The sequence below is a fragment of the Cyphellophora attinorum genome, assembly GCF_001299255.1.
Source record: "Cyphellophora attinorum strain CBS 131958 chromosome Unknown Contig16, whole genome shotgun sequence".
Lineage (NCBI taxonomy): Eukaryota > Fungi > Ascomycota > Eurotiomycetes > Chaetothyriales > Cyphellophoraceae > Cyphellophora > Cyphellophora attinorum.
The window spans coordinates 707,820-733,537 of record NW_017253244.1 but is presented as its reverse complement, the minus strand read 5'-3'; the positions used below and the strand labels follow the sequence as shown (position 1 = coordinate 733,537).

General features: G+C 53.8%; 11 protein-coding genes across 11 annotated transcripts; 8 read left to right on the top strand and 3 right to left on the bottom strand.

Annotated features, from left to right (window-relative positions):
* Positions 1 to 312: 312 nt before the first annotated feature.
* AB675_4736 (uncharacterized protein) lies at positions 313 to 2,731 on the bottom strand (the record flags this gene model as incomplete). Its single annotated transcript, XM_018144895.1, has 2 exons — positions 313 to 2,456; positions 2,506 to 2,731. The coding sequence occupies 2 exons, from the start codon at positions 2,729 to 2,731 to the stop codon at positions 313 to 315; spliced, it is 2,370 nt and encodes a 789-aa protein (XP_017999128.1).
* Positions 2,732 to 3,998: 1,267 nt separating this feature from the next.
* On the bottom strand, positions 3,999 to 5,240 carry AB675_4735 (Alpha-1,2 mannosyltransferase KTR1; the record flags this gene model as incomplete). The annotated part of the gene is made up of 2 exons (XM_018144894.1): positions 3,999 to 4,139; positions 4,194 to 5,240. 2 exons carry the CDS (start codon positions 5,238 to 5,240, stop codon positions 3,999 to 4,001), a joined length of 1,188 nt encoding a protein of 395 aa, XP_017999153.1.
* Positions 5,241 to 6,163: 923 nt separating this feature from the next.
* AB675_4734 (DNA topoisomerase 2-associated protein pat1) lies at positions 6,164 to 8,611 on the top strand (the record flags this gene model as incomplete). Its single annotated transcript, XM_018144893.1, has 2 exons — positions 6,164 to 6,303; positions 6,352 to 8,611. 2 exons carry the CDS (start codon positions 6,164 to 6,166, stop codon positions 8,609 to 8,611), a joined length of 2,400 nt encoding a protein of 799 aa, XP_017998908.1.
* A 626-nt stretch (positions 8,612 to 9,237) lies between these two features.
* AB675_4733 (Norsolorinic acid A) lies at positions 9,238 to 10,401 on the top strand (the record flags this gene model as incomplete). Its single annotated transcript, XM_018144892.1, has 1 exon — positions 9,238 to 10,401. One exon carries the CDS (start codon positions 9,238 to 9,240, stop codon positions 10,399 to 10,401), a length of 1,164 nt encoding a protein of 387 aa, XP_017998939.1.
* Positions 10,402 to 11,861: 1,460 nt separating this feature from the next.
* On the top strand, positions 11,862 to 13,808 carry AB675_4732 (putative indole-3-pyruvate monooxygenase YUCCA4; the record flags this gene model as incomplete). Its single annotated transcript, XM_018144891.1, has 1 exon — positions 11,862 to 13,808. The coding sequence occupies one exon, from the start codon at positions 11,862 to 11,864 to the stop codon at positions 13,806 to 13,808; it is 1,947 nt and encodes a 648-aa protein (XP_017998977.1).
* A 214-nt stretch (positions 13,809 to 14,022) lies between these two features.
* On the top strand, positions 14,023 to 15,329 carry AB675_4731 (uncharacterized protein; the record flags this gene model as incomplete). Its single annotated transcript, XM_018144890.1, has 2 exons — positions 14,023 to 14,467; positions 14,626 to 15,329. 2 exons carry the CDS (start codon positions 14,023 to 14,025, stop codon positions 15,327 to 15,329), a joined length of 1,149 nt encoding a protein of 382 aa, XP_017999007.1.
* A 563-nt stretch (positions 15,330 to 15,892) lies between these two features.
* On the top strand, positions 15,893 to 16,456 carry AB675_4730 (uncharacterized protein; the record flags this gene model as incomplete). Its single annotated transcript, XM_018144889.1, has 1 exon — positions 15,893 to 16,456. One exon carries the CDS (start codon positions 15,893 to 15,895, stop codon positions 16,454 to 16,456), a length of 564 nt encoding a protein of 187 aa, XP_017999054.1.
* Positions 16,457 to 17,006: 550 nt separating this feature from the next.
* On the top strand, positions 17,007 to 17,567 carry AB675_4729 (uncharacterized protein; the record flags this gene model as incomplete). The annotated part of the gene is made up of 2 exons (XM_018144887.1): positions 17,007 to 17,254; positions 17,279 to 17,567. 2 exons carry the CDS (start codon positions 17,007 to 17,009, stop codon positions 17,565 to 17,567), a joined length of 537 nt encoding a protein of 178 aa, XP_017999163.1.
* A 583-nt stretch (positions 17,568 to 18,150) lies between these two features.
* AB675_4728 (Lipase B) lies at positions 18,151 to 19,832 on the bottom strand (the record flags this gene model as incomplete). The annotated part of the gene is made up of 3 exons (XM_018144886.1): positions 18,151 to 18,396; positions 18,500 to 19,190; positions 19,243 to 19,832. 3 exons carry the CDS (start codon positions 19,830 to 19,832, stop codon positions 18,151 to 18,153), a joined length of 1,527 nt encoding a protein of 508 aa, XP_017998984.1.
* Positions 19,833 to 22,706: 2,874 nt separating this feature from the next.
* AB675_4726 (Aromatic peroxygenase) lies at positions 22,707 to 24,176 on the top strand (the record flags this gene model as incomplete). The annotated part of the gene is made up of 1 exon (XM_018144885.1): positions 22,707 to 24,176. The coding sequence occupies one exon, from the start codon at positions 22,707 to 22,709 to the stop codon at positions 24,174 to 24,176; it is 1,470 nt and encodes a 489-aa protein (XP_017999166.1).
* A 502-nt stretch (positions 24,177 to 24,678) lies between these two features.
* Positions 24,679 to 25,308, top strand: AB675_4725 (uncharacterized protein; the record flags this gene model as incomplete). The annotated part of the gene is made up of 1 exon (XM_018144884.1): positions 24,679 to 25,308. One exon carries the CDS (start codon positions 24,679 to 24,681, stop codon positions 25,306 to 25,308), a length of 630 nt encoding a protein of 209 aa, XP_017999136.1.
* Positions 25,309 to 25,718: the final 410 nt, after the last annotated feature.

Below are 25,718 nucleotides of genomic sequence, written 5' to 3'. Positions count from 1 at the left end.
CTCCCCACCACCTCCCCCACCCACCGTCCCCTCATAAACAATGGTGGTTCGTGCCTTCCTCGCTCAACGACACTTAGGGTAGGTAGTACGCTGCAGGGGGCGAGCTTCCGAGAGCCACCCACCTCCGCATAGCAATCACGTACACAAGTCTGTCACCAGACTGCTAGAATCATAGGAGCGACAGTCATAGATAGTACAGCTACCTTAGTACATCGTGACTATCACAAAACCACCACGTCCGCCTGAGAGCGACATAGAGTCTGCCCGCGCCCCACACACACTCAACTTCGCAGTCTCTGCCACGACGAATCCCTAGCGATATCCCGGCGCACCACCTCTAACACCTGTCTGGCGGGGCGTAGGCCCAGATCCAGGACCATTGGATGCAGGCCCGGACAAAGGTGGCATGTCTCCGCTACCGTACATATCCATGAACTGCCTACCTGGCGGACCCTGATGGTCTGGCGCTCCATGCATACCTGGTGCTGGATAGCTGGCTCGTTGTTGCTGCTGTTGAGCAGCACCGCCAAGCATGCCCATCAGCCCGGGCGGCCCCTGTGGTCCGTTGCCATTATGACCATGGAATCCGGGAGGCGGTGCACCCATCATCGGCGGTAGGCTCGCATCACTGCCAGTGTACTTGCGCTGGGGCCCGCCCGGTGGATGGCCGTTTTGCGGTTGTGATCTTGGATCGAGTGATTGTTGTGGCGGCAATCCATATCCAGGCGGAATGTTAGGTCGTCCTGGATTGGACAGACCAGGCGGACCCTGTGGTCGTCCTCCTCCTTGTTGCATGTTATGCTGCTGTTGTGGCCGTGGCTGCTGTGACATCTGTGGGCCGTAGCCTGGAGGAGGCATACGCCCCGAATCGAAGCCCGGAGGCCGCCCGAGAGGTAAAGTCGGCGGTAACCCATGACCGTGACTCTGTCCATTCTTCGAGCTCGCTCCGAGGATTCGATCCGCAACGTAATCATCATACATCGCACGGCTGCGCTCGTCGTCAGGGTATCGAAAGCGGGTGTGTTCTTCCGGAGGGGCTTGAGGATAGCCACGATGCATGTCTAGACCAGGTGGTATCTCATTTCGAGCCATGGCCATTCGATTGTTGTAGTCGGAAGCTCTATGAGGATGCATTTCGGGGTCTGGGGTGGGCTTTGGTGCCTGGTCGGCCTGCTTGAGAAGATTGAGCAGCGACTGATCCTTTGTGCTGACGCTACGGCCGTGTACAGGCTCCAAGGGCGACCTTGAAGCATCGAAGCGTTCGTGGGCGGTCGAGCGACGTTGCGGAGTATCTTGCTGGCGAGGCGGGCCCTGTCCATTCAGAAGTGCAAGTAATGGTGAGGAATTGTCCTGAGGCGTCTCTGCTCTCGATTGAGAGTCGCGAGCATACAGCGGAACACGGCCTCGATTCTCGCGACTCTGAGTAGTGGGCTGCTGTGGCGACTGAGGTTGAGCTGGCTGAGTCGGCTGGGGCGGGCCCTGTGACGATGACGAGCCGTTGGTCTTCCTCGCACCCAACATGTCCATAATACGAGCGAATCCAGCAGCGTCGGCATCGACAGCGCCAGCACTTTTGGGTCCTGCAGCGGCGATTGCAGCTGGAGATGGTGACATTTTCTCGCGAATTGAGAGTCCGAACATTTGTTGGACAGGATTTGGACCTGCCGAGACGGGCTTCAGGGCTGGGGCGGACGCCTGCTGCGGTGTAGGTGTAGGATTTGTGGGATTTGTTGCCGCTGACGGTTGAGTGTTGATTGGAGCCGCGCCAAAGAATCTGCTCTTGGCTGCAGGTTTTGGTGCGGTACTATCGGCAGCTTTCTCAGTCGCGCGTGCGAAGAATTTGTCCATCGTAGCGTCCTCCCCATCGTAGAACTGAGGTGCCTTTTTTATGGATTGTTCGGGTGCTGGGGCGGGCTCTGGAGGCGGCTCGTCTTGCAGCTCGATCCCTAGATCTTTGGCCTTCTGCCTCTTTATCCAGAGCTCGAAGTCGGCTTGTGTCTTGCCCATGGGATTATCGTCAGCGCCATCGTCGTCACCATCGAGCCACTCCGGCTGATAATCGTTCTGAGGCTCTCGATCACGTTGTTGCCAACCCCTACCGCCACCACGTTGCCACTCATTGTCACCGTCTTTGGCATTCTCATGAGTCGAGCGATCCCATCTAGACCATGTCTGCTCAAATTTCTTGCTCGGCCGTGAATCGCGTCGCGTGTCATCGCCGTCTTCTGTTGCCCATTTTGGTTTTCGTGGTCGTTCATCATGGTCATCAGTCCGGCGTCGTAGATTTTTGTCGTTAGGATCCTGATCTCGAGCGTGCCTGAAGCGATCACTACTCTTCAGCTTCTCGTACTGTGTGTCTTTCTCGCGTGAGCTATCCTCGCCGTCTTTTCCATTTGTGCGAACAGTCGATGAGGCGAATGATCTTCGTGGTGGGCCGAGGACTATGCGTTCGGGGTCTGATTTGTGTTAGTGGCTTGCATGAACGTAGGAAGACTTAGTACTGACCTGTAGCGGACTTCCTCGAAGTAGCATCGAATGGACGCTTTTGGAAGGCCTCTGTTGGTGACAGAACATCGTCGAGTTTCGTAGGCCGCGCAGGAAAGCGCTTAGTAGTCTCTTGAGCGGCTGGTGTGTTGATTGTGGCCTGGATTTCTGCTATGTTCGCCGGCTTCTCGATCAAAGGCGACGCTCGTAGTCTCAGCAAGTCGTCGACCGAGTATCTGCCTGTCATGACCGCGGTGAGTTGTGTGTAGACCACATCGGCACCAAGGATGCTGTGAAAGCAGGTCGTGTGATCCTGCCTGGGGCGGACTCTGTCAAGATGAGGCAGCCCAAATGTAGAGAGCGGATCGCGAAAGTGCTAAGTGTTCGCGTCTGTAATCCAGGGCGGGCTCTGTGTAGAAAATTTGTCGCAACGAGGCAAGTACAACTCAGTCACATTCGAATTGGCAGTGACGTGGGGTAGAGCCGACAATGAAGCTCGTCAATTCTCAGAGCAAGCGAAGGAAAAGGTTGAAATTCTACCAATGCTGCAAGTTGTGGTGTCTCTAAATCTTTTTTGACTGTGATCCTCTGGTAAGAAATGAATTATTTGTTCAGGCGGACTCTACATGGTGCTCTTCCAGTCCGTCGTTTTGTGAAGATGCAGCAACGCGGAGTCGAGTGGAGTTCGAAGTCTCAAGTCACATGATTGGCTACGGTGAAACAAGGCAACTTCGACGCACAAAGAGAAGGCAAGTTGCTGGTGCCAGTGATGTTTGCCTTCCATTTTGATCATTCTATGTGTACATGATGCGTTGTCCTCGAGTTGCGCCTTCTCATGCATAGCTGCCATGTTCATGACATGCGAGTCCCACCATTTGGGAACTATTTCCTGTCTACCTCATCCTCGACCACCTACTGCTGGCTGTGACATGCTACGGCGGCATGATCCCAGCCGTATCAGCCGAGCGGCGGTTGCGAGCACGGCAGATGGTCGTCGCCAGTAGTCACACTAGCGAAGCGGTCTTCGTTGCCCAAGTCTCGGAACTTCCACGGATCCCTGGTTAACGCTCAATGTTTCGCGAGCCCGCCCAGTGGCTTTCGCCGCCCGCCAGCATCGCCATATTCGTCCTTCGTCCCCTCTTCATGCCAGGAAGCCAGCCGGTCCATCCAGGCGATGAGCCGACGCCGGGTATACGGCGTTCCCAAAATTACCATGACCAGGGAAGAAGATACAGCGAAGGAGATAAACATCCATCGCCAGAACAGCTGCCAATCAAAGCCAGACCTCAAGTCGGCTAGTCAGTGGCTCTGCTCACTCCACCCCTCCGGCTTCGCCATCCCATTCAGATCAAAGAAGCGGCTGGTGCAACTATACCCTTTCCAGTCGAAGTTGTCCTTTGGATTACAGTGACATCGTAACTTCAGGCGGAGGTCGTCGCCGGTAGGACAGTGCGTGAAGGGGACGTGGTAGTAGGCGATGTCGTTAAAGAAGTGGATCTCGTCCTTGTTGAGAGTCAGGCTGCGGCGATGGAGTGGACTGGTGCGTCGCCCCAACGCTCGTAGAAGAAGCCGCCGTCCTTGTCGAGAGACTCGAAGTAGTCGATGTAGGCTTTGCTTCGAAGCCATTCCAGTGAGCCGATCTCGAAATTTGACCACTGTGAAATCATTGTTAGCCTGAAATTGAACCGCATTGGAAGGGATATGCTCACGAAGTGGCATTTGTTGTAGGTGTCACCGCCGTCATCGGACAGGAACTTCATGGAGTTGTCCTTGGAGATATGCTCGGGATGCTTCTTGATGTATTTCTTGGTCGACTCCCACAAGGTGGGGATGGTCTCGACGTACTCGTACAGGCTGAGGACGAAGCTGTATTTCTTCTTGTTGTCCTTCATGAAGCGAAAAGGGTCGTAATGGACATCGCAGAACAACTCAACGGATGGTTCGACACGCCAATAGTATTCGTAGTTCATCATAAGCGGGTGGCGGAAGAAGAAACCGGACTCAAACCGGCACATATGTCGGTATGAAATGCTGTCACCGTAGATGATCTTGCGCTGGCGCATGTCTTCTCGCACTGCGGCGGCCTTCTTCTCGTCGATCCATTCGGGGAAGGACCAGTGGTCTTTCGGGATCTCGCCATAGTGTGTCTTGCCGGACACCAGAGATGTCGTTATGTTAATGAACTCTTGCTCGAAGGGTTTGTCGTTGAGGAAGACCCAGTCGTAATTGTAGTTGCGGTTGAACCTGTCCTCGACCTGACGGATCGATCGTGCGATCTCCCACAGATCCGAATTCCGTGCTAGTGTGACAAAGGTGGCATTGACTCTTTCTCCGGCTGCAGGAGGCGAGAGCAGGAGTCGATCGCTCTTGTCGAATGGCGTAGTCAGCGCATTCGTCGGCTCAACCTTTGCGCTCTCGGCCTTGGCCGCTTTTTCTGGTTCACTAGACGGTATTGATGGTTCTGGAGCGGTCTGTTGTTTCTCCTCTTCGTGGACCCCCAGACCGACGGCGCCTGGCCGCGGTATGGGCGGTGTGTATGTCGGTAATGATGACGTGGAAATAAAATACAATATGACGAGGGAAACGACGGCGAATAGAATATAGCGAACGTATTTGCCGGAGCCTGCCGCCATGGTTCGTCGCGAGGTGTAATCGATTTCAGTCTCGGAGTGTGATCGCGAGTGAAACGAAGGAGGTGTGTCTGGCGTATTTGAGATACGCGCCGGATGCTTCTCGTCGAAGTTCTCAAGAGGCATGCGGAATTATGGATAGATCGACATGAGGTGCCCAGCCTGAAGGGAGGCCGGATGTGGTCGATTGGAATGAAGTAAGGGCGTCGAGAGAACGTCGTGTGTGCCTGTGGTGGTTTAGGTAGAGTACGAATACAGGTGACGGTCACTCAGGTATCACAAATGTTCACACAAAGAAAGATGCATGCGTTATTGAGAAAGGAGGCACGGCTTGGACTTGAGGACAACAAGAGGAGTGATTGCGACGACTTTCTTGCACGAAGTCAATTTAGGAACACGTCAACGAATCCATACTATTTTCCCCTGTCAATATTGAAGCTTTTGATAAGAACCAAGGTTCGTACGTCGCGTTGCTCTGCCACTCAGTCCGCGCGGAAACCCTGTACTACTGTCTCACTTCGCACAATGCTGTTGGCATGACTACAACGACTCTGGGATTGCCGCTGGTCACAAGCCGTTCTGCATCATGATTAATGAGACGTATTATAGTGCGATGCCGTAGAAATGATATATCGAGGGCAAAGCCACATGCATTGATCGCATAGCGATAAGAAATATCGTTTCAGGGGCCATTTCCAGCGTCCGGGGTTACTCGAGCTGGCATCTTAGGTGATGCGCCACAGCAATCGCTTGGTCTGAAACGCCCGGAGAACTTGAAGCTGTGGCTCGAGCGTTCGGCAAAGCTGCCACGCCTGGACAATATCGTCACGTCGTCACTGTGTGCTCAATCCATGCAATATTTTGAAGTCACCCCTCTGCGTTCAAGGTGTGTCCGACCGTCTTTTGATTTGGTTCCAATCTCACGCGCTCTTCAATTTGCTCCTTCTGTCTTGCTTCGTGGCGCATCGCGCTGTTGCCAACTCAGAACAAACCAGAGCATGACAGGCCGCTTGTAAGCCATCCCCTCAACACTCTTCCTTCCACCCACGATGAGCTTCTTCGGCTTTGACGCCAGCCTTCCGAAGGAGAAGTCAGGCGGCGACAAAGGCTTCTTCGAGACCAACGACCCGTTCGCCGGTATCGCTCAGGCAAGGAAACTTCAGACACTGCAAGGTCAAGAGGAAGAAGAGTGCGAACCTCCACCTGTTGGTCATACAATTTATTAATACTCAGTCAGACTCAATTTCGAGGATACCTACGATGGACTCGGTGATCAGCTGCAGGAAACCGGCGATGATATGAATGATGACACTTTCGGTGGTGGTCAAAATGTTGGAAGGGATTTCGACTTCTCTGGCCAGACAGCTCAAGTCTCTACGGCGATTGGCGAAGAAAGTGTCCGCTACAACCTCCAACAGCCCACCCAGTATCAAGCTGCATCGACAAGGTCCACAAAGCCTAAACGCACAGGCTACGAGAAGTATGAGGACCCCGGCTACATACCCGATATTCAGGCAAAGTCGGGCGGGTGGAGCTCAAGGACACAACCAGCACCTGCTGCTCCCAACGCCCCGATTAGTACCGCTCGAGATGGCTCTGCCAGGAAGATGATGAGCCTGGAGGAGGTTGAGGCTCAGATGAGAGCTCAGGCACAACAGCCTCCTCCGTCATTCCATCAACAAGATCCATACGCTTTCCATCACCAGCAACCGCCGCACATGCACCCACCACCACCTCACATGTTACATGGCCCTCCACGATCTCTCCCGATGCATCCGCCTCCAGGTTCTCATTATCAGCATGGGCCACCTCCTCCACATCCAGGTTCTCAGTACCAGCAGGGTCCTCCACCACTACCACACCCTACTGCCCCGAGTCACCAAAGGATGCCATCTCAGCCATCACAAGCCAAATCTCAGCCGCCACTCCAGATTTTGCAAAACCCGAACCGCCCACGTCATTCACCTCAACCAAGCCTCGAAAGACCGCCTCCCACTGATTCTGCACAGCCAATCATCACTCACCCTCAGCAGCTCATGGACCTGTCCGAGGAACAACGGAAGGCGTATCTTGAGGATGATGCCAAGCGCGCAAAGAGAAACCACAAGATCTTCTTACTCTCGAAAGGCAACGGCTTAATGTCTCCACAAGACAAGAACTTCATCACCAGGATCCAGCTCCAGCAGCTGGTCAGTGCTACTAGTAACCCCAATGATCAGAGTCAGGAAGCTGTCATTGCGGAAGACTTTTATTACCAAGTGTACAGTCAGATCCGAGGAGCTCCCCGACAACATCCCGGTCAACCACTCGGCCACTTTGCTCAGACATATCTCTTTCAGACCGGCAATCGGACCAACAACAATAGGCGCAACCAGATCACAGGAGACAACCACATGCAGCGCATGCAGCAGCAAGTACAACGAGCCGTGGAGGCCGCCAAAGCGAAGCCCAAGAACAAGCAGCTCATCATTGAAGGCAGTCTCGGCAAGATCTCATTCAGCAACGCCAAAACGCCAAAGCCACTTCTCAACATCAAGCGCCAGGAAAGTACAGACACTCGAGCACCGAGCAAACCTTTGAGCCGGAGCGATCGCAAGACGATCCTCCGAAACATCGAGGCTGTGTACACTGATCTGATGAAGCTCGAAGATCTTGAGAGAAAGCTACCGCCACCATCACAAGACTCCGAGGAGGACTCATCAACAGCTGAATGGCGAGACGAGTTCAGGTCTTGGATCGACAAGATGTGGCACGACCTCAGAGTCCTTGACCCGATCGTTCCCGGCGCGTCGGAAATGCACCCATTCATCGCCATGCTATCACACCCCAAGGGCAAGAAGGCGATTCCTCGTGTTTTCCGCCTGATTGACCAGGAACAACGCGTCACGGTTCTTACGATGATTACTGTCCATTTGGATCAGCTCGACGTCATCAGGAACGGGCTGATCCCCGCAGGCGAATCCCAACCTTCAGCCGCTATGCGTGAAGAGATCGAGCTGTTCATGCATACCGTCATGCCTTGCCTGCTCCAATATGTTGCCGAAGCGCCCATCAATATCGTCTCCGGCCTTCTGCAATTGGTCATGGAGCATACCCAAATCGCCACTGTGGTGCAGACGAAAGTCGGACTAGGCGTCTTGACCATGCTACTCAGTCGAGCTGAGCTGGTGAAAGCAACAGATGTCAACGAGCAAGAGAAGCAGCAGCTAGGCATGCTCTACGATCGCTTCTTCGACATGCTTGAGCCATATCTTGCTCACCTCTTCCCTGGTCCCGTCAACAGCGGTGAAGACATGTATATTTGGCAATTCCTGGCCGCGTTGGGTACTGGCGCAAGTCCAGAACAGCAGCAGCGCTTGGTGTTGGGTGTTAAGGATCGAGTCATGGAGACGGTTTCGCAGAGCAAGGCGTTGCCGGCAGAACTATCAAGTGTGAGGCTGAGCAATGTTAATCTGTTCATGCGGGCGATTGGTCTTGATGTTGACATGTTGGGGTGAAGAGATGAATAGCAGAAGTGATGAGCTGGGCGTATAGCAAAAGTGCGACCGTAGACAGAAAATCACGGACGTCCACGGACGAGTTGAGCGAGCCGCCAAGATCCGCTCACCTGCTGTAGTCACTGCTCAAGTGGTTGCCCAAAACGCATCATGATCACCAGCCCTGGAGAATTGCGAACGTTCTTCCAAGGTGCGCAATCATCGACAACACTCTTTCTTCCCACTTCCGCGTCTTCTCGGATTTACGGTGTATAGCTCCTTCACGCACCAACGCGCACGAACGCTTTCGCCTATGTAGATGCCGCGTTGCCATCTCAGTGCACTGTGCCACTCACGCATACATTCAAGTTACGCATCTCGGAAATAAGCATGACAGGCAGCACGACCACGGACGACGTGCATAGCGAAGTGACCACCCAAGATGTGATCCATTCCCGAACAAGGCTTGCAGCGACGCTGTGGTGCAGGACTCTCGATACTTAAAAAGTCCCAAGCACTTCACCTGATCGACTTCGACCACCAGCTTGTTGAAATCCACCATCAGACAAGCAGCACAGCTCAGCAGAACTACAGATCAGCAGTACCGAAGCAGCCGTATCCCCAGACACAGATTCCACAATACGATAATGGCACCTTTCCAACCCCTATCTCAGCCTGCTACCCTCTTAGGCTACCATCGCCAACTAGCACCAGCGGCAGGCATCAAAGTCAGCTCGATCTGCCTCGGCGCAATGAACTTCGGCACCGCATGGAAGGACTGGCTCGGCGAGTGCAACGAGCAAACCTCCTTCGAAATCCTCGACTACTTCTACAGCCAGGGCGGCAATTTCATCGACACAGCCGTCAACTACCAAGCCACAGAATCCGAGACCATCTTGGGCAACTGGATGGCCGCCCGTGGCAATCGCGATGAGATGGTCATTGCCACGAAATATGGCACCGGCTTCCGCATCCACGAGGGTCGCAAGATCATTCAGAGCAATTTCGGGGGCTTGAACGCGAAGAATCTCAAACACTCCCTAGACTCGTCTTTGGCAAAATTGCAAACATCGTTCGTGGACATCTTGTACGTGCACTGGTGGGACTCGTCTGCCAACATTCCTGAAGTAATGCATGCCTTGAATGATGTAGTGGCGCAGGGGAAGGTGCTGTACTTGGGCATTTCGGACACGCCTGGGTGGATCGTGGCCAAAGCGAATGAGTACGCCAAGGCACATCATCTGCGGCAGTTTGTCGTGTACCAGGGGAGGTGGAGTGCGGCACACAGAGACTTTGAGAGAGACATCATCCCGTTGGCTCGCGCGGATGGCATGGCGATTGCGCCGTGGGGAGTACTGGGACAGGGGCTATTCAAGACAAGGGAGCAGCGAGAGGCAGCGACGGATGACGACCGTAAGAGCTGGGCGCCGATCACGGACGAGCAGCAACTCGTGGTGGACAAACTCGAGGAGATTGCGCGGCGCAAGGAGACGAGTCTACAGAACGTTGCGATAGCGTACACGCTGCACAAGACGCCGTATGTGTTTCCTGTGCTGGGTGGGAGGAAGCTGGAGCAGCTGAAGAGCAATTTGGAGGCGCTGAATGTGAGGATGTCGAGGCAGGATATGGATGAGATTGATATGGCGACGGGAAAGGCGTTTGATTTGGGATTCCCGCAGAATACGTTTGCGCCGGGTAAGAAGACGGATGTCTCGGGCGATGTTATGGCGAAGGATAATATTGGGAATTCGTTCTTCTGGATTGGGGACGAGGTGCCTTTTGCGCAGCCGATTCAGTTGGGCTATCACTAGGGACGGCATTTGAGAGGCAGTGTGGGGACGGTGGGCGGGGGAGGTGGTGAGGTGATGAGGTGGTGGCCCCGAAGGGCCACCACATCCACACCGCCTCAGCGAGCGAAGCGAGCATTAGGCTGGAGGCCGAGAGGCCGGAAGCAGCGCCACAGGCGAGTAAGGGAAGGCGCTGGGTCGGGGGACGAGGCTCATCGGTGTGCGTTGATAGGTAGCGTGGGAAAATGACTGTGGGGATTGCTGGCCTTCGGTGGGTGGGCACTATGGCGGCACCCCGAAGGTAGCGAGCGAGTCTTGGGAGGTGAGTGAAGCGAACCCTATGCTGGTCGCGCCGCAGGCGGAGTGCAGGGTGAGGGGCAGCTGGATCTGGAGCCATGCTGGAAGCAAATAACGGAAGACGCCGGGTCAGGCTCGATGGTCCTGCGCTGTTGACAGACTCTTGAACAGTCTCCGGGAAGAAACTGTAGCATGTAATGCGGAGTTGTCAACAGACCGGTTGACGATACTGAAAATGCAAATATAGTTGTGCTGGTTCTCCACTGTCTATGTTCTCGGCGTGTGCATCTTTTGGCTTACTACACTGGGAGGCGCTAGTCACTCTGGCAGCTTCGACTTGTAACAGGTACCACCATTCGCATCTCGATGCGTTTGTACGAGAAGTTGTCTCTTGGCTTTTGATCAGGGAAGTGGTCGTACACGAGTTGAAACACAGCCACAGCTTCCAAGGTTGTGGCTGGAAATCTGACTTTATTTGAAGTGCGTTGACCTCGCTGCTCCTTCTCTACCTACCTAGGTAGGTACATTCTTCACTCTGCGACGCAAGCTGTGGTTTCTCTGGGACACGCTCGTCCGCGGCGATGCAAGCGATGGGTTCTGATGATGTCGCGCTTCGTCTAGTTGGTCAGGCAGCCTCAAGCATACGGAATCCGATCCACTAATATGAGACTGCTTTCGGCCCTATATGCGAGCTGCGGGTGTCCCGGCGTGTAATAAAAAGCGCCAGACAGCACACGCTATGGACGTTGAGCTCTTAGCAAGTACTCGTTGCCACTGAGGCGTGCAATCACCACAATAACACCGTCGCCCGACAGCTCGTTTGAATTATGTAAGCAACCCAGCAGATCCACTTTGATTGATCCTAAGAACCTGACCCGACCGCTGGTATTCCACTTGGACCACCACAACCTCACATCGAACTCCCCCGGCTTTGCGCAGATGGAGTGCTGTCGTGCTCTATTAGCCCAGAGCCAATGTACGACGGTGCTGATTAGCCGTTGTCCCGTTCCGTCGTGTATACTAATCTGCGAGTGACTTTCACATGAGCGCACACGAGGCCTGACGATGGCAGATCAGGTCAATCCACCGCCGTCCGGAGGTACGTGGGCGTATATAAGGCGAGTGCTGAGCCGTCCAAGACTACGTGAACGATGCGTTGGTTCATGACTTCCCACAAAGTGCCCAAGATGGAACCACATGCGCCACCCATGGCTTCGATTCCTCCTTTAACCTTGGCCGATGGTCTCGATAAGACAGACGTCGATGCCAACGAGGTCGCCTCCCTCTGGCTAAAACGACTCCAAAAAGCTTTCGACGCAAACTACTTTGCCAACCTGGATGCTCTCTTCCTAGACGAGTGCTGGTGGCGCGACCAAATTGCTCTTTCGTGGGACACAAGAGCAGCACATGGCCTCGTCGATCTTCGCAAGTACCTCTCAGCGTCCGATCACGGCCTGACACGGCTTCAACCGATGAAGTCGGGCGGTCTGAAGCCTGTGCTTCTGGACAACGGAGGACTCGTTTGGATTCAGACAGGCTTCACATTCATAGCGAAGTATGGTGTAGGGGAGGGGATCCTGCATCTCGTCAATGTGGCTAAGGATCAGTGGAAGGCATGGCTAGTCCTCACACAGCTTCAAAGGCTGCATGAAGAGGGTCACCCTGACTGGGACATTAACGTCAATGGCATCGCTGCGAGTGCGCTCAAAGAGCCGGTGCCTCCTGGCATGAATGGTACCACCAACAATTCCTCTGCTACACACCACACCGATGCCAACGACAACGGTGACCATACAAAGCACGAACCGGACTACCAAGTAATCATCATCGGCGCCGGCCAAAGCGGCCTCGCCCTCGCCGCACACCTCAAGAATCGCGGCATAACCTACCTCATCATCGATAAGCAAACCCGCATCGGCGATTCATGGCGGGCCAGATACAAGACCATCACATCGCACACGCCCACCTACACCGACCACTATCCTTTCCTCAGATTTCCAGAGGACTACCCGAAGTGGCTGAACCAGGAGAAGATCACCAATTGGCAGGAAGGCTACGCGCGCATCATGGAGCTGAATCTGCGACTCGGGACCGAAGTCACGCACGTGGACTTTGACGACGCCAACAAGAAATACACGCTGTCACTCGGTTACGGTTGCCTTTCACAGCAGCATACCAAGCCCAAAGCCCTGACTTGCCGCCATCTCGTCCTCTGTACGGGCATGTTCAGTACAAACCCAATCACTCCTGCCTTCCCATCCCAGTCCTCCTTCAAAGGCCAGATCTACCACGCCAAGTACCACAAGTCTGCCACCACAATCCACGACCTCGCCAACAAAAAGATCGCCATCATCGGCGCAGGCACCTCCGCACACGACATCGCCGAGGACTTTGCCGCCAATGGTCCCGTCGGGAGCATAACCATGATCCAGCGCGGCGCCATCTTCGCTGTCTCGCGGCCTTCAATGGAGAGACACCTCACGGGGATGTGGGACTCGAGCTCTCCATCTGGTCTGTCGACGGCTGAAGCAGACCTGTTGAGCCATTCCTTCCCCTTCCCAGTCCTACGAACCATGTCTATCGGCCAGACGATGCAAATGTGTGCTGAAGAGAAAGACACGCTGGATAAGCTCGCTGCCAGAGGCATGCGTCTCAAACGGGGTGAGACGGGTGAAGGGATGATCGACCACCAGTTCATCAAGGGTGGACATTTCTATATCGATCAGGGCGCGTGGCGGCATCTTGTAGAGGGCGCGATCAAGGTGGCGAGTTGTGATGGTGGGGTGGAGGATATTGATGAGCGGGGGGTTGTGCTTGCTGATGGCAGAGTGATTCAAGCGGATGTCGTAATCCTTGCCACCGGGTACGAGCGGTGTTGGACATACGTGAGGGACTTGCTGGGGGAGGAGACGTTGGACAGGGTTAGTGGAGGCGTTTCCAAGGATGGAGGGAAGAAGGACTTCGGCGGGCTGGATGAGGAGAGTGAACGGGTTGGGTGGTGGCGGCCGACCGGGCAGAAGGGTTTATGGTATATGACTGGAAGTTTCCTGTTGGTGAGGCAGTTTAGTGCGCTGGTGGCGTTGCAGATTGATGCCGTTGAGAGGGGTCTCAATGAGAGGTACTGGAGCAGCTGAAGAGCAGATGAAAGCGGGTCGTGGTCTGTTCATTTCGTTTGTTTCGATGCTGAAAGGGCTCAGCCACGAGAACTGTCACTTGCTCCTTCCTCCTTGAGCTTCATCTGCCAAGCCGCACAAGTCTGCAACTTCCCAAAAACGAGCACGACAAAACTGCTGTTGCTTTGAAGATGTTCTCGTCCCTTCTCTGCATAACGAAGGCCTCCCTAACAAGATGAGGAGGATCACAATCCACCGCACGCCATTCGATTCGACATGCACTATTCACGTCCGCCCTCATCCAAAATCCAAAGATGGTGTTCGATTCGTCGATAGAACGCAACGCAACATACCTGCTTATCGTCACTATCTCTATGACTTGAGTCTAGCGGATGTCACATCAGTCTATTCAGCCATCGACGGCATAAACATCGTATTCCGGATAACCACGGCCGAGTATAACAACCTATGCGAGGCCTATGTCACGGCAAAGAATGACGTCGAGCGTGCTAACCCTTGGCTTCGCAATGAGGGCAAAGGACGACACATTTGGGATATGGTTTGGCAAAAACTTCTCCAGCATGGGACCTGGAGTACCAAATTCCTATGTTCCTGCAGCTGCGACAAGGCTGCTATCAAGGATGTGGTCGTGACGTGGATGAAAGCATACACTGCCACTTGTGAGTATTCCTCTCAACACTGGACTGGGAGCGAACTTGAGGATAAAGATCTCAGAGTCCGCCGTGATGCCTTTGTCGTGTACTGCCTTCATACTGCATCGACCGTAGCCCTTCACTTTTCACTCACGTCCAGATCCAGGCTAACAAAGAACATTCAGTGTCGCAGTCTGGAACGAACACTCGTACCCCAACTCGTCAAGCTGAGAAGCAAGATAACTCCGGGATAGAGCTCTTCAAACCTAGCACTACTACACCACATGCCGCCATGACAGGCCCGCACCAGGCTTTGCGCCGCTCCAAAGAAGCTATAACCACATCAGAGCGTGCCTCTAAGCGTATCAAGGTCGAAGCAACTGCTGAGCCTCGTACGGAGCCAAAGTTTGCCGTTGGCGACAAAGTCTACAAGACCGACACATCCGGCACAAGCAAAACGACGGTCTTCGAGATCACTAAAATACGCGAAGACACTGGGTTGTGGACATACACCATCAAATTCGACTTCATGGGCGGGGAGGCTTTCATGATAGTCTTGGAGAGCCAGTTGTACACCGTCAAGTACCCCAAGAACAGCCAGGTGGAATTCGAGGTTAAAGGTACTGCTGAGAGCTCATCCGCCGTGGGGACAGTCAACGACTGGAATCTCGTCGATGGCAAGGTGCATTACGATATTGTCTTCGACAAGAACATCATCCGCTACGACTCGGCCTCTAGCTTTGTTGAAGTGAGCGGTCTGGGTAGAGTTGCGGCAGATGTCTCCAGCGTGAAACTCGAGAAGGACCTCGGTAATGCTCGCATCGTCACAGAATTCGATGTTCGCAAGGTCACTTTCACTGAAGATCATCTCGAGAGGACACACAAGTAAAGCAGAGGGAGTCTTTGTGGAGGTCTCTCAGCAGGGGATTACGGAAGCAGCTGAGGCACGATGAGAGCTGGTTCTTGAGCCATGGAAGCGGGCTCGTTGGTATTGGCAGCGACCTCGGAGATCACGGAGGACAGGATACTGTAAAGTCCCCTGGTCTGTCCAGCCTCGTCAGTGAATCAAGTCCACACGAACGCAGTGCTACACTTCCTCTTCCTCTTCGGTTACGGGTCTGACGCTTGCTTCTGGTAGGCACCTCCTCTGGCCGGTACTTTTCAAGGCGCTCTGGCCGGTACCTTCTCTGGCCCACTTAGGGTTAGAGCAGGAAATCAAAAAATTCGAAATATATTGTTTTGTTTCACGACTGACAGGGGTCGCACACCGCCAAAATGCGCACCTCTTTATTCTTTTTGGCTTCATCTACCACTGCCCTCGCTCGTCATTTCATTACCTCGGTGTCTTGCTCTGTTTGAGCGGCCTTCTTTGACTTTGGTTTCAGTTGGATATAACTCTCACCTCGGCTCCTCTGCTCCGCTTCCGTCGATACCTACGACGCCAAACCAAGCATGGCGTCCGCGACTCCTCCTGCAAAGCGCGTCAAGACCGAATTCGCCGAGATCCCTGCAAATTTCAGCGTTGGTGACAAGGTCTACGTTTCTGGCTTACCCGATGCGACCAGAAAGACGCTGTTTGAAGTCCATGAGGTGATAGGTGGAGGATCAGAGTGGCGCTATCCCATCAAGAACAACGCCGTCATGTTTGAAGGAGCAACAATGTTCGTCAAGGAAAGTCATTTGTTCACGATTGAGCATGAGATCGGCACCAAGTTCATTGAGGACATCGTGGGAAGTCACGGCAAGACCATTGCTTACACGTGCATCGACGATTGGCACTTTGTCGGCGGAAGGGTCGTCTACGATCTGAGTCTTACTCGCGACGTCGAGCGCCGAGATAAGCCGACGGAAGTCCTCAAGGTTGGCCGGCTCGGAGAAGTCGAGGTGCTTGGGAAGATAACGTCCAAGATCTATCGAGACAGGGCTTCTAGACGTGTGCTGTATTTTGGGACGGAGTTCTGTGATGTAACGGTAAAGGCTACGGCAGACCAGCTCGGGCCTGTCTACCGTGGCTGAGATGTTTCCAGATCGAAGAACGGCGGCCTGTGCCAGTGCTGGGTAATCAACGCCTACGAGACGTCGCAGCTTCGACTCACATGCCTGCAATGCTGGGTGGATAACGTGTTGTGGATGGGCAGATGTTGTATGGCATGACATTCTCATTCAAATCATATGCCACAATATCATGCTAGTTTATCAGGATCCCTGGACCCATGTATGGAATGGAAGAATGACCACCCTCGTAAGACCTGATCATCATTTCTGCGTTGGTAGGAGCCTTGAGTGAATGCACGTTGTCATTTGAGCAACGGCTCCATGACTTCACTGGTCGAGCGGCTACTTCAATTGAGCAGTCAATCTCAGGCTTTCTGTAAGATGTGAGCTTGCGGTCATCGTAAAAACTGGATCTTCGTCCTTCGTGAATCAGATTTGAGAACCTCGTCGATTGCCAACAACCCCTGAAACCGACAGTCGATATCTCGTCACCTTGCCACCTCGTCAGTATTCTCATCATCTGCCGACCAGAGAGTCATACTGACAACTCACAAGCAGGTCAATCGCAATCATGACTCCTCCAGCCAAGCGCACCAAGGTCGAGATCAAAGAGAGCTCCAGCCCTACTTCCAGACCACGTTTTGCCGTCGGCGACAAGGTCTACAAGACTGGCCTTCAAGGCACAGGCAGAATGACGGCCTTTAAGGTTACCGAGATGACTCCAGGCGAAAAGGAGTGGGCATACACCGTCGAAAACAAGGACTTCCTGGGCGAGGGCACTGTTATGGTGGTTCCAGAGACCCAGCTGTACACTGTCAAGTACGATAAGGGTACTTGATTCAGCTTCAAAGTGGAAGATACCTCCGGGAAGTCGTCCGCTGTGGCCAAGATCGTCGACTGGGGCTTTGATGACGTTGAAAGGGGGGTTGGATATTTGCTCGAGTTCGACAAAATCATCACTCGCTACGACCCGATTCCAGAGTCCGTTCAGGTTGGCGAAAAGGGCAAATTCTACCGCTCCGGTCACAAGGCGAAAGTGATCAGCCGCAATGGTGAGGCCTTTCTTGCCACCGAGTTCGTTACCCCAAATTGTGCGGTTACTGAAGACAAGCTTGGAGAGCCACTCAAGTGAGCTCGTACTGGTCATACCAGTCGACTGAGGCAGAACAGAACAGAGAGCCATGGACAGAGACCAGATAGGGCATTGCACCAGAGGTTGAGCTCTGTGGATTCCCGACGGAGCTCAAGCGACCAGCGAGATTCGGGCGAGGTACTCTCGAATGGGTCTCTTTTGAAGCCGAGGGCTTCATCTATTTCTGCAGTGCGGACTTCCTCACCGTCTTGAACAGGCAATTGGACATGACCCGGACAGTTGAGCGGGAGGCTGCCTGATAATACGGACGTTAACGGGTGCTCGGTCAACGTGGACGTCGACGAGAATCGAATGACCAGGATAACTTTTGACTTGAGCACGACCTTTGAGGTGCCACAGTCAGAGCCAGCTATGGAAGCCACATCAAACAAGAGTCCTCTAGTCGGAAATAGACTACATACGCTCTGATAGGCCTCAGACGAGCAACACAAACGTTGAACAAGCATTTGCGCATCAAACATTCCGTCGGGCTGCCGATTACATTCATCGCCCCCTGCCTCCATTCCGTTTCATTAAGCCTCGGCAAGCCCCCATCATCATCTCTTTACTTTCCTTCCACCCTTCATTCACACACACCATCTCCCATCGCATAGTGCATCAGCTCCGGCTCCTCCAGCATCTTCCCTGGATACAAAAGCAGATTAATCGCTGCCAGCGGAATCAATCCCTCCGTGGCAAGCACATCCTCCAGACTCAATCCCGGCGCCACCACTTCCGCACAGATCGGTTCGAGATTCTCGAGGCGGGAGACGAGCCCGGGGCCGTCGTGGGTGAGTGCGTCGATTGTGAGTGCGTATGTTAGGGGGTTCTGTTTGCCGAAAGGAGAAGTTTGTCAATTGGTGGGACATGCTTAGAGGCGGAAAGAAGGAGGAAAAGAGAGAAGGACGGCTACGAAGAAGGGGTTGGCTTACATAGAGGACGCCCTCATGCGGGTAGAACCCTCCCGCGGGCTGACCTTGACAGATTGACTGAATCTGATTGTTTGAGTACGGCACATCCGGTCGCTGGTTCTCGTGAGCAGCGCAAGTCTGCGATTCGCTCACAGGCAACTCCTGCGTGAAGTACGCGGCCGACGCAACAGGATCGTACTGCGGCTGCACAATCTCATCGGTAATACTCCAGATGCTGGTACTAGGAACGTATGGCGCAGCGCCGCCACCATTGCGAAGAGTGCGAATAAAGTCGGAGGAGTATTGCTGCTGGAAGATGGAGGGCGGACTGGGGATGACGTGGCCTTCAGATGTGGGAATGGGCACGGTGGGAGAGAGGAAGTAGGCGAGCGTGGTGCCGTGGAAGTCCGGGGAGACGGAGATGAAGTCTGTGACTAGGGCTCGGGTAGAGGGCCAGTATTGGAAGACCCATTGTGTGGCTAGATTGCCCTGAGACCAGCCTATAATGGCGACGTCGGTGCGGGAGGTGAGCGCAGAGAGGTAGTGGGATGCGTAGGCGATGTATTCGGCGTTCAGCTGGATGTCGTTGTACATGGCGCCTGGGATGTTGAGGTAGGTGATGTCGTAGTCTGAAGAGAGGAGCTTGCCGAGGTTGGAAGCGAAGTTGACGCCCGCGAAGGCGCCAGTGCCGGGCACGAAGAGGATGGCGCGGCTGACCGTATGTGAAGGTGGGAGGGATGTACAGCGCGGAGCGGAGCGAGGACTCCGGAATGGTGTAGGAGGGGTCGTTGGGGGAGGCGCGAGGGTAGATGCGCTGACGCATCGAGGGATTCGTGTTGTTGAAAGAGTTGATGCCTGGAAGATAGCTTGCGAGGACATTCTGGGTCAGGTCGGTAACGGAGAGGCCGTTGAGGAGGGCGAGGCCAACATTTTCGAGAGTGACGCCAGCGTTGCCGTCGCCGAAGAGCTTCTCTAGACGCTGAAGAGCATCCGGGATTGAGTCTGGCGTGTAAGCTTGGACGATTGCTTGAAAGAGACCGGCGAACGTCGCGAAGATCTCCTCGCTTTCGTGTACCGACTGGCGGATGTTGTTCAGAACTTCGTCGAGTTGAGATTCGGAGTCCACTCTGCTGGGGATTATATCGCCTAAGAGATTGTTGACATTCTCAACGATATTCGCTGGGTTCTTCACAATCTGGTCGATTGGCAATATCGGTCCCAGTGGTTCGTCAACAAGATTGTTGACACCGTTGCCTGTGTTCTCTAGTGCATTACCTAGGCCACCCAGTAGATCCAAAGGAGCAGCGGAAACAAGTGGAAGCGCCCAAAGGGCAAGAAGATATATAGAGACCATGACAAAGGAATGGACAGGCTCGGAAGCCAGAAGGAATGTATTGTGGTCAGGAAAGGTGTTGAGAACGAGCCGGTGCTACGACTCGATGCATATTGATGCGGCGAATGAATGTGCCTCTCACTGCTGCGACTTCGACGCGTGCCCAGCGATGCCCTACGAGCCTCGTGTACCAATCTTGACGGTGGTTTTTGACCGGCACTGTACTTGCATGACTCCGATCACACCTGTCGTTCGGAAATGAGCCTTGCCGCTGGAACCTACCTGTAGCTTGACCAAACCAAGGAGGACGTGATGATGGACCCGCTCTTCTTCGTGCGGAATCACGCATCGTAGTGCGACAATGACTATGCTGCATACATCATGGTCGAGAAGGTGTTGACCAACCGAGTCTGTGGAGGGAGGTTGAAAGAAGAGTCGATGATCTGCAGGAACAATCTTAACCTGGAGCGACACAGCCTGATTTGGCACCCTTGCGCCAAGCTAGCGCCCAAAACCCCTGGCGATCTTCCCGGAACTCTTGTCCGCAGCCACAGTCGTTCATCCGATCGCACATCTGTCAATTGCGGGGACGGCACTACGTTTGATAGTTCTCAAAGTACGTGGTCAAAGTCTTCATCACCTCCGAGTTCCGACCACAAGCCGTCGACTCGGTCATGGGACCACTACACAGCATCGCCGATCCAGCCGGCTGGCAGCCAGCGTCGTGCGCTTCCATTGTTCTCCCTAGCTTCCAGGTTCCTGAGGAAGGTGGATTAAAACGGAGATTGTGAAGCGAGCAGATTCATGCAGAGGCGAGTCTCGCTGCGGATCGCGTCGACTCGCTTGATGACCTACCTGGACATGGTCGGGACTCAGCTGGTCCACATATATGGACGAGTATCCTGCGCAGTCCGAGTGCCTGTGTCTCTCATTCTTCCATCTGATATTGACCCTCATTCACTCTTGCACCACCCACACCTAACTTCAGTCACTCATTACAACACCATGCAATTCAAGGTAGTCATCTCTCTGCTTCTGGCCTCGGCCGCTGTTGCTGCGCCAGTCAAACTGGAACGAGGTCTCGGAGACCTTGGCTTGGGGGACCTCTCCAAGCTTGGTGGTCTGGGAGACGCCCTTGGCAGTATCACAGGGAGCGGCAACAAGGGTAAGTCGGAGTCTTCTCGCGGACTGTCCGTACTGACAGCTCAGACAACGGAAACGGAAATGGCAATCCCATTGCTGGAAATGGCTCTGGAAGCGGCAACTCTGCTGGCAACCCAGACGCCTCTGCCGACGGCTCTGGCAACGGATCCGGCAGCGGTAACACTGCAACGTGAGATTCAGTTCCGAAAGTCCTCTTAAGTCTACACTGACATCCCTGTAGTGGAGCGGAAGGCAACGGGAATGGAAACGGCAACGGAAACGAGGCCACGTGAGTCCAAGCCAACCAATGAAGCCGCTATGATTTCTATTCTGCGCGGACATCTACTGACGGATTTACAGGGGAGTCGATGGAGACAACAACTCCTTCCTCTCCAACATTGGCACAGTACATCTGTAGAAGGCCTTCGAGACGTTCAAAGCTGATGGGAACAGATCACCCTTGGTGAGAGCAACGAGCAGACCGCACAGGTACGAGCTGACATGCTAATTGTGCGACAGGCTGATTGACAATATGGTGCAGGAGGTGGTGGAAGCTCTGAAGAGACTCTCGCTGGTCTGCAGTCCTGAAGGAGTGGGGGAAATGCGGTGCCACTGGACATAGTCTTGCCTCTAGCGTTGGTAGTCAAAGATGTCATCAGTCCAACGGTCAGGGTGTTGTCGTCAGTTTCACAATGCCACGAAATGGAACGTAGCGTCCGGAATCGGGACAGTAGTAGCCATAGCGTAGGCGAGTAATATGCACTGTTCGAGGCCTTAGGCCTCATTTCCAACCCACGTTATGTCAACTTGAGACAAGCTCATCTTCTTAGCTGTGAATGAGCACCAGCTCAACACAGCGCCAGTTGAGTGCTGGCTGGTTCCAGGTTGCAGACCACTTAGCCAAGGCTGACCGCTGTGCAGTGTCGAACCCTAGTGTGCCGAGCTATCAGACGACTTTCCTGGTCATGATCAGCTGCGCCCCTGCAATGGACCGTCACAGCATCCACCGTCACTAGGACCGCACAACGCTCAATGCATATTTTTGAATGGTCGGAAATACGGTCCGAGCTGGCTGAAGCTCATTCAAGATCGACAATACGAGATTGTGTCTACGCCAAACGTGCAAGATGCCTCCGACAAGGCGCAAAGGGACTGCCTGAACAGGTCTAAACGTTTGATGTCAAACACTGAAAGCCGACGTCTGGGAGATTGTAGCGGAGATATTAAGCAGGTGGATAACGCTATCTTAGTCGACTCGATGCGATGACGTCGTGCGTTCCGCTCATGCTGCCCTTGCTGCTCTTTGCACTTCTACTGTGATAGTCCACCTAATCCGGCTTCCATTTTTGCTTCTTCCCCATATCGAGCATCGCTAATCTCCTAGGTGTCGATCATTGTAGCCGGCTTCCGCAAATGTACCACAAGTGGAGGCTACTCGTACGGTTCCACCTGGAGCCGCATCAAGCAGACCAACATCCGGACCACTCATAGCATACATGTTTGTGATCAGCTGGTCAAGCAAGGACTGGCAGACTCATGCGATGCTGCCTCCAGCAGACTAGGAGATGCCGCAAATTGGCCTGACGCTTGCAGTCCGTCGTTTGGCTTCGAGATCAGCCGCATCAGCGATGGGACTGTCCAAGGCGATTTAAATGTACAAAGCCGCCTTCTCCTGGTGTCAATCAACCAGGCCTTTCTCACCCCAATCCAGCCCGTCATTCTTTTGGTTCCGACCACAGTCACTCTTTCAGCATGAAGTACCAGTCTTTGGCCCTTGCGGCCACCACATTCCTTACCTGTGCGTCAGCATTCCCTCGCATGGATGCAGAGCAACTCAAGGCATACAACGAAGCCTCCAAGAGAAGTGCTGAACCTGCAGCATGCCCTTACGCCAAGCGCGAAGCAGAGGCAGCTGCGGACCCCAGCTGTCCTTTCGCGAAGATAGCAAACAAGTTCAAGCGCAGCACATTCAACGCTGAGCAACAACATATCCGGACTGATGGCGAATATGCGTTCGTACCGCCCAACTTTCAGTCAGGAGACCAGCGTGGACCATGTCCCGGCCTCAACGCTCTGGCGAATCATGGCTACTTGCCCCACTCAGGTGTCGCCGATATGCAGACGATCATCAAAGCCACCAACGAGGTATATGGCATGAGCCTCGACCTGGGCGGATTCCTGGCCGTCTATGGCACTGTGTTCGATGGCAACCCACTCTCAACGAGCCCAGGCTACAGCATCGGCGGGCCAAGCAAGGACTCACAGAACATCCTCAACGGCGTTGGTTTGCTAGGCACACCCAGTGGTCTCTCCGGATCCCACAACAAGTACGAGTCTGACGTTTCTCCGACTCGTGCCGATCTCTACCTTACCGGCAACAACTTCCATAATGTCAAGGACCGCTTCGTCGACTACTACTATGCACTCAAGGAGAACACTCCTGCACCAGAACAATATACTGCCCTGGCGCCCTTCCATGCACAACGATATGAAGAGTCGCTGATGTCAAACCCTTACTTCTTCTACTCACCATTTGCCGGCATCCTCGTTTCTCCTGCAGGCTATTCATTCCCGCCGCGAATGATGGCCAATCACTCTGAGGAGTACCCGGAAGGCTACCTATCCAGGGAGACATTCTCCACCTTCTTCGGTGTTGACACCCACGAGTCCCAGAACCCGCAAGACTTTGAGGTCAAGCAGGGCTGGGAGCGTATCCCGGACAACTGGTACAAGCGACCCATCAACGACGAGTTCTCCATCCCCGACTTCCTCCTCGATGTCCTCCAGCACGCCGAGTACGATCCTCGTCTTTTGTCATTCGGCGGCAACACGAATGGCGTCAATACGTTCGCCGGTCTCGACATCGGCGACCTCACTGGTGGTGTACTGAACTTCGCCAACCTCCTTGACCCCAACAATCTGCTATGTGTCGCCCTGCAGATTGCTGAGGCTGCTGCTCCGGATGTGCTTGGCAGTCTGTACACGGATGTGAAGAAGGCCATGACGCCTCTGACCGACAAGGTCACACAGCTGCTTGCTGGCAAGGGTTGCCCGCAGTTGCAAAAGATCAACTCGGAGCTCTTTGAGAAGTATCCTGGATATACTGAAAGCTATGGTAGCTATGCTGGTTTCTCTGAGATTGGTACTGATCCGGTCGACGGCGTGTTGGAGGGCGTTACTGGCGTTCTTGGAGGTTTGATCCCGACTGGGCAGAAGGTGTAATGCTTCTCAAGAGCGCTGCGGGCACGGCGATTGAGTAATACATGCAATGCAAGACACGCTGCCTTTACAGATGTCATGGACGGGCAGTTGAATCTCATACAGAAGCACAAGCGACACAGCAAGTATAATGTTAATCAATCTTCGAACGATGCTCCAGAACAGAGTATTCACGGAGCCCAAACCCAGAAAACCACTCCTTCATCTATTCGTCACTTCTGATTCATTTACTTGAAGCTTCTGTTTGCTTCACTACTGAATGGGTTAGACCGCCTCAAACCGCACTTTCATATTCTCTTTGGAAATATCTCTACCACTACCGCACCTGTCTCTAGGTTCTCGATCAGTACGACTGTTCAGCGAAGCCCGTGATTGAGGTATCTTCCCTTCGCATACTGAAGGCCGCCTCATCTGGGTACGTCTACTCTACCCTTATCCCACCAAGTTCCAAAGTTTCTCACAGCTCTTAGCCAACTACCAGTACTCGCACCGCACAAACGAAATCATGACCGCGCCAGATCGTGCCTCGAAGCGCGTCAAGGTCGAAGTCGATCCGCATTCTGGGCTTCAATCTGGGATTCCTGCGCAGCCAAAGTTCGTTGTTGGCGACAAGGTCTACAAGGTCTACAAGTCAACTGTCTCACAGGCAGTTAGGATAACTCTGTTCGAAATCACGGACAGAGCTTACAGTGGTACAGATGGATGGTCTTATCGGATCAAGAACGATGACTTCTTGGGCGAAGGCTGCGTACTATGGGTTACCGAGAGCCACCTCTACACTGTCAAGTATTCTCTAGGAAAGACGTTTCAGTTCCGCGTTGAAGGCACCGCGGACACCACATACACTACAGGCGCAGTCACAGGCTGGAGTCTTGTGGACGGCAAGGTGGTGTACGACATCAAGATCCCGGGCACGGTCGAACGCCACGACAAATTATCACTCGATGTGAAGCTCGATGGTCTCGAGGTCAAGGCACAGTCCTGCGAGGGCAAGTTCGCGCCGGCTGATCGTTACGACGCACAGCTCATGTCGTCTACTTATCATCGAAACAAGGTTGTGCTGGTGACGCATTGCACACTCGGGACAGTCCAAGTTCCTGCAGATAAGGTGGATCGTATTGCAATGGGTTACTAAAGACGCCATACCCGGCTCAGACGCTGCGGAACCGTCATTAGTCCTTGCACCTTCAGTCGACCAGGGATCAGGATGTTCTCGTAGACTCAAACATCCGATTCCGGCAGTCTACGTCAAGTTCTTCCACCAGCCTCCATCTACTGCCAGCCAGTTGATCTACACCCCTTCGGCAACGAGGAGGGCTACATCAAGTAGCCCCCATCGATATTTGACAGTCTGGGTACTGTCGATACTCTGATGATCAGTTGAATAACACCAAGCTTCGATTGAGCAGTCAATGATCAAGAACTTCTCTTCACTGCTCGCCCTGCCATGATCCGCTTCTTCACTGCTCCGGCCTTTCGCTTCTGATGGGCCACGGCCTGTTTCGTGCTTACTTGTACTTCCGTCAACTTCAGAGTCTCTTCTTT